Source organism: Engraulis encrasicolus, chromosome 16, assembly GCF_034702125.1.
Source record: "Engraulis encrasicolus isolate BLACKSEA-1 chromosome 16, IST_EnEncr_1.0, whole genome shotgun sequence".
NCBI classification, from domain to species: domain Eukaryota; kingdom Metazoa; phylum Chordata; class Actinopteri; order Clupeiformes; family Engraulidae; genus Engraulis; species Engraulis encrasicolus.
The window spans coordinates 51,914,332-51,921,831 of NC_085872.1; the positions used below are offsets into that span (position 1 = coordinate 51,914,332).

The 7,500-nt window shown below is 39.6% G+C and overlaps 1 protein-coding gene across 1 annotated transcript in view; it reads right to left on the reverse strand.

Moving 5' to 3' along the window:
- The window catches only part of LOC134466159 (protein unc-13 homolog A-like), a 148,215-nt gene that overhangs the window by 89,375 nt on the left and 51,340 nt on the right, over positions 1 to 7,500 (reverse strand). Inside the window, exons 18-20 of the mRNA XM_063220054.1 lie at positions 6,783 to 6,866; positions 5,529 to 5,535; positions 5,326 to 5,428 (exon numbers count right to left, since the gene is read on the reverse strand). Coding sequence (XP_063076124.1) covers positions 5,326 to 5,428; positions 5,529 to 5,535; positions 6,783 to 6,866 — 194 coding nt within the window. The remainder of the gene's footprint in view (positions 1 to 5,325; positions 5,429 to 5,528; positions 5,536 to 6,782; positions 6,867 to 7,500) is intronic.

A 7,500-nucleotide genomic window follows, 5' to 3' on the forward strand; every position in this document is an offset into this window, starting at 1 on the left:
TTTGTAGTTTTTCTCTCATTGAAACCCCATTATAAAACACAGTTATTGAACTACAAAAATGGCTCTTCAAGTAGCCTAGTGTGTAGTCTTTCCTCCATTGAAACCCATTGTAAGACGTGGCTATTGAACTACAAAAATCTCTCACCTGTTCTGCAGGCCATGCTGGATGTGGTGGTAGTAGTGGGGCATGCAAACCGCCAAGGCCAAGACAACAACAACAACAGACTTGGGAGACAAAACAATCAAATAAATAAAACAACAACAACAAACAAAACATACAAAATTAAAAATTAAAAATTAAAAAAAATTGAAATGTTTTCAAAGGGTGAGTGAAACCGATTGAAGAAACAATGCAAGGTGAAAAAAACGGGAGGAGGTTCATAAAACAACGTGATTCGAGAAAAGTAAAAAAAGACGACAAACAAACGTACGGACGGAAGAACGGAGCGACAACAAAAACAAGAGAAGCAAGTGTGTCAAAATAAAAGTATTCATTCAAGCAAGTCATTCCTTTCTAAGACTTAGCCATTCATACAAGGGGTGCATTTCTCGAAACGCGGATAAGAACATTTTTGGCTGATACTGGTATCCGATGTTAATATAACTGTTATGGTCGATAAATAATATCAACTGATGTCGACGAATATTAACCAATATTGATATCGATTTATGAAAAAAAAAACATTTTATACTAATGGAAAATAATGCAAACTGATTTTTTTGAGTCTCCTTTTATTCTAAAAACACTTAAAACTCTATGAATAACAAGGAATACAATAAAATAGCTATCAATAAAGGTCATTAACAGTGAAAAAGATCACACTAATAAGTCTGTAGTCTTTTCTCCCATTGAAACCCATTATAAGACATGGTTATTGAACTACAAAAAGGACTTGTTCTGGTAGCCTAGTGTGTACTCTTTTCTCCCATTAAAACCATTACAATATGTGGCTATTTAACTACAAAAAAGGCCTCTTCTACGTAAGTAAGATTCAAAAATCGGTATGAGGGCCCACTATATGTGGAAGGGGGTCATGCCCCCCCTTTGGGAACCCCTGCAAACAGCATACAGTTGATGACTGTTTCCATTAACAAGATCATTCAGTTTAATGGGATGCGCATCAAGACGTTACACCAACACATGTGATATCGCTTATATCACTTACGACTAGGGCTGGGTTCAAAAGATCGAATCGCCATCCATGTGATATCGATTCACAACTTTGAGCATCGATCTTTTGCCGATGATTATAAGTGCTATTTTCTTCCACATTCATGTAGACTACATGATCTGAGGAATGGTTCAAGCCTAGTATTGCCAGTGTTTTCCCACTATTCTCGCTCATACCAAGATTCCCACTTCTTTCTCTCATACTAAGGTATTTCATGTTTGTGTGGGTATCAAAGGTTGAGACTTCTTAGGTTTTATATATATCTCTGTAGAATTCGCCATCCAAAATGGGTTAAAGTGACAGCCCAGCAATACAGAAGATCGATATTGAATCGAATTGAATTGGGTCGTGGATCGAATTGGATCGTGAGCTTCTGTATCGAAATCGAATCGATCCAGGAAATTTGGATTGAATCCCAGCCCTACTTACAGCGCCAGAAAGGTTTTGATGCTTAATAGCCAGACAGGCTCTGGAGCTACACATGGACATGGCTCTCTTTCCTATGGTGTCAAACATGGAGGTAGCAAAAGAACTGGACAGAGTGAATAAGTCCCGCCTCCAGTCATTTCAATGGGAAATGCTAGGCTGGTGATTTCAGCCAAAATTGAAAGATTTTTTTTCAGCTTCCAAAATGGTGTTATTTCCGCCGCCAGTTTACTCAGCCAATTACGTGCCACTTTACTGACTGACTTACGTTTGACTAGAAAGTTTTACGGAAGACGGGCATTGGATGCATGGAGGTGTCCAACCACATACCTGTAAAGGTCTGTGTGCCCAAAACTAAACTCGCTCACCCACCAATCATGAGTGGTGTCGGAAATGAGAATTTGTGAAAAAGGCGAACGAGGAAGTACCTTGCTAATCGGCGAAGCTAACCAGCCAAATCCTGCCCCCCTGGTGTCACCAGCAGGATATTCTGTCTGCTCAGCAGCTACAAATGGACATGGCTCTCTTTCCTACGGTGTCATCAGTAGGGCTGGGTAGAATAATTGATTTAATCGATAATCGACCGATTTCATTTAAAATTCACATAATCGATTCACATGGCACAAAATTGATTTTTTGGTTCTTTTTCTTTTTGTTGTTTTTGTTTAATTTAGGTCTACTGGAAATACCCAGTAGGTATTAATCAATTAGGCCCCGGCCTACTTATTACAAATTAGCAATCTGTTAACACTGTCAAGTCACAGCCCTTTATATAAAAATATGCAACAGCATCTTTTGGGTGAAATCCATGCACCAAGAAGGGACCAGATTTAATCGTTTCGGAATGAATCGAATCGAATTGAATCGTGATCAATCGATTCAAAGCTCTAAGAATCGAAATCGAATCGATACAGGAACATGGCTGCGATACCCAGCCCTACTAAAGACAGCTAATGATGTCATCAGCAGGATATTCTCTTTCCTACGTTGTCATTAGCAGGATATTCTCTTTCCTACGTTGTCATCAGCAGGATATTCTCTTTCCTACGTTGTCATTAGCAGGATATTCTCTTTCCTACGTTGTCATCAGCAGGATATTCTCTTTCCTACGTTGTCATTAGCAGGATATTCTCTTTCCTACGTTGTCATCAGCAGGATATTCTCTTTCCTACGTTGTCATCAGCAGGATATTCTCTTTCCTACGTTGTCATTAGCAGGATATTCTCTTTCCTACGTTGTCATCAGCAGGATATTCTCTTTCCTACGTTGTCATCAGCAGGATATTCTCTTTCCTACGTTGTCATTAGCAGGATATTCTCTTTCCTACGTTGTCATTAGCAGGATATTCTCTTTCCTACGTTGTCATTAGCAGGATATTCTCTTTCCTACGTTGTCATTAGCAGGATATTCTCTTTCCTACGTTGTCATTAGCAGGATATTCTCTTTCCTACGTTGTCATTAGCAGGATATTCTCTTTCCTACGTTGTCATCAGCAGGATATTCTCTTTCCTACGTTGTCATCAGCAGGATATTCTCTTTCCTACGTTGTCATCAGCAGGATATTCTCTTTCCTACGTTGTCATTAGCAGGATATTCTCTTTCCTACGTTGTCATCAGCAGGATATTCTCTTTCCTACGTTGTCATTAGCAGTGCTGGGTATTCTGTCTGTCCTACGTTGTGCGTTCTATTCTGCTAAAATGTTAATGGAAAATCCACTGGCGAGTCAGAAATAGATGTGCTGTGACGTCATGAAGTCCTAATGATGACTTACCCGTGGGTAATGTAAGCCCAAATGTGGGGGGCTTAGCTAGCTGCGCCAGAGCGCCCCCAAGAGGACACATCTTATATCTCTAAAAAAATGATGCAATTTAACTTTTAATTTGCCTTAATTTGCTTAAATCTGATGAAAAAGCGCTATAGTTGTGAATTAAGTCAGCTACTTTGTTGCTTGTGATGCCATTTGTCTGTAACTACCCAAGTTGTTAAAAGGGTAGTGACTGTTTTCGAGAAATGCAACCCCAGAACTTTTACCTGCTTGTTAGTAGTTTCGATTTCTTGTCCAAAAAACAGGGTGCTAGCTCGTTTTTGTTTCATTCAAAATTCCAATTCCAAAGACACATAGACATAGTCATTCGTCTGACTAACTAACGAACTAACTAATTAACTAACTAACTAAATAAATAAATATAAAAATCTGGAAAGTCGTGCTTTCAAAATGTGAAACAGCAAGTTTAGCCTTTAGGGCCTCTTGGACTCAGCTACATTCCTGCAGGTTCTGAGAGATTGTTGTTCATTCAAATGTTGTGAAAATAAACACTAACAAAGTCAATGGTTAAAATTGTAGTATTGGTGAATATTATGGGATATATGGGTCAGTAGTATTGGTGAAAAGAATATTATGGGATATATGGGTCAGTGCATTTTAGCAGAATCACACATCAGGGCGGCGTTACGACAGCCAGTGCCACTATCATATGGATTTCTTTGTTTGCTTTAGCAGACTATCTTAGAAGCAGCACTATCTTAGAAGCTTAGCAGCACATCAACCACCAACTCCTAATTAATTCACCACCTGACGGAAGAGCCCCCAAAAACGTCTTTACATATATACGCACAAAAACAAGCCTTTCAAGCACGCTGTTTAGTGAACCTGCCACCCCTTTTAAAGTGAAGTGATGTAAAGGAAAAGAAAAAAAAAAGAACTAGCGATGCTGTTCGCATTAGCAATGGCAATAGCATCAGCTGTGAAAGTTGGCAATCAATGTTAGCGCACATGCTAGCGTCGGAAGCCGAGGGGTATGGGTCATTCGGGTGCTATGGGAAAGATGATGATTAGTAGTCTTTTCTTCCATTGACACTCATTATAAAACATGGCTTTTGGACTACAAATATGACCTCTTCATGTGCCATGGGAAAGATGATGATTTGTAGGCTTTCCCATTTAAATCCATTATAAAACATGGCCTTTTTAGTCTTCTTGCCCATTGTATCCGATTATAAAACATGGCTATTAAACTACAAAAAAGGCCTTTCAGGCACAAAAGGGGAAATTGCGAGGTTGTTGTGTTCAAGTCCATTTGTTGTTGTACTGATGTAAAAACACAACTGAGCCGAAGTTTATGTGCACGTTTGAAACTGCCAAACTTGCGACAAAACAAAAGTCTTAACATTTTGAGGTTTATATGGTGGGTTTGTGCGTTATAGCATTAATGTTTTACCCATGGCATTAACAATATTTACGCTGTATTCAAAAAAAAAAAGAAAAATGAAAAATAAATAAATATCCTTTTTTTGGGAGAAATAAATTACAAATTCTCTCCACCATGTTGGATAGGTCAAAGGAAGGTTACCTCATCTGGGCAACTCGTCTATCGAACAGAATTATACGAGTTGCAGAGTGGAACATACACTGGATGGGGCGATCACACGTCAACGTTTGGTATTTACCATATTTCCCATAGCACGTGAATGACAAATTTTAGGGTCATTGAACTACAGCATTGGCCTCTTCAGTTAGCCATTTGTAGTCATCTTTCTCATAAAAACCCATAATAAAATATGGCTAGTGAACTACAAAAATAACCTTGTCAGTTAGCCATTTGTAGTCTTCTTTTCCATTGAACTACAAAGATGGCCTCTTAAGGTAACCTGGTGTGTAGTTTTGTATCCCAGTGAAACCCATTGTAAGACATGGCTATTGAACTACAAAAGTGGCTGCAGTCTTACCTCCTGTAGTTGTTGTCGGACTTTGTTGAAGATGCGCAGCCAGTTCTCCTTAGCTCGCACGGCCGGGTCCACCGGTTCTTTGGGTTCCTCCACCACCGGCTCACTGGAACAAAACAAGGGCAACAGAAGGCCATTTTTGTAGTTCAATAGTCACACTTTATACTGGACTTCAATGGGAGAAAAGACTACATTTCTTCCAATACCGCCATACTGGAACAAGGCAAGAAGAATAGGAGTTCAGTACTTCCTGCAGAAGTTTCGTTAGTCGAGGTGGCGGAAGGTTAGCCGTAACAGACATGTGTCACCATCATCATTGTGGGAAAAATATGATGTGAAACTGAAAGTTTTGGTAAGGCAACTTCAGACGTTATATTCACAAGACAAGAGCTTTTACCTCTGGCAGGCAGGCTCTACGAGTCTATTTAAAGGGACACTGTGTGAGACTTTTAGTTTGTTTATTTCCAGAATTCATGCTACTCATTCACTAATGTTACCTTTTTCATGAATACTTACCACCACCATCAAATTCTAAGCATTCATTATGACTGGGAAAATTGCACTTTTCATACATGAAAAGGGGGATCTTCTCCATGGTCCGCCATTTTGAATTTCCAGAAATAGGCATTTTAGCTGCAATAATTACTGTACTTGGGCCATACTAGAAAAAATATGTTTATTACTTAGTAAACTTTCACAAAAAGATCAAATTTGGCAATAGGCAACCCAGTTTCAATGATCGGTATAGTTGCAGTACCTTTTTTGACCATTTCCTGCACAGTGTACCTTTAAACAATAGAATGAAGGACGGCTTCTTCCCCAAAGCTGTCACAGGGTTCTTCTCAATGTCAAGTGTTGTAGCCTTGCTAGGACGTGAAATGCACAGTGATTGGATAGTCTTTGGTGAACTCCGCGGAGTATCCATATCTAAATCTACATAGCAGGAAATAAAAGCTGATATACTGGGTGTTTGTGTAGTCTTTTATTCCACGTATTACATGGCTCCAATGAGGTATTTGTAGTCTTTTATCCCATTGAAGCCCATTATAAGATGTGGCTATTGAACTACAAAAATGGCCTCTTCAGGTAGCCTAGTGTGTAGTCTTTTCTCCCATTGAAACCCATTATAAGATGTGGCTATTGAACTACAAAAATGGCTCCTTTCAGGTATTTTCTTACCTCTCCGGCTGAGGTTTGGGCTCCACATCGGCTGGTGGCGATCCCGGCGGCGTGACCTCCCTCGCCATCCCCTCCTCCTCCATATACATCCCTTCCTCCTCCTCTCTTCTCCTCCTCTCCTCCTCCTCTCTTCTCCTCCTCTCCTCCTCTATCAGCATCTCCTCTTCTCCCCCCATCCCATCCTGAAGCTGGCCTGTGAAGCCAACAAAAGATAACAATAAGACGCTTATAAAATATTCATAACACATTTATAACATGTTTATAACATGCTTGTAACCTACCTTGAAGTGAGGGGTCCTCTTCTCGAAACTGCTGGTTTTCATCTGTGAGAGGAGAGGTGGTGGCCAACGCAGAGTCAAGCTGACCTGTAATACACATAACATTACATTTAAGATGAGATAATATCTCCCACTGAAACCCATTAGAAGACAATGCCATTGAACTACAAAAATGGCATGTATTATGCATCACATAACATTACATTTAAGATAAGATAAGATAAACAATAACGCAACGTAACATAATACAACACAACAAAACATAACGCAACGCAATGCAACGTAACGTAACGTCACGTCACGTAACACAACGCAACGTAACGCAACGCAACGTAAGTTAACGTTACGTAACATAACACAACATAACTTAACACAACATAATATAACACAACATAATATAACACAACATAATAACAATACATTAGGGAGCAGAGAGGGGGTACGAGGCACTCTGAAGTTAAGTTAAAAGTCTGTCATTTTTTATGAGTGGGACATTAAGCCGATACAACCAGAGAACTACATTACACTTAATAATGATAATAATCAGGAGTCTAAACGTAGAATTTCATTTTGGAGAAAATTATCTACCCGCCAATTTGGCTGGTAGCGCCCGACTGGAATATGAACGCCGAAAGTGCTGCTTCTATAATGAACCCAACGACAGCCAGGTTTCCTACATTACCCATGGACACCTGACATGATGTAGCCTACAGCCATTGGT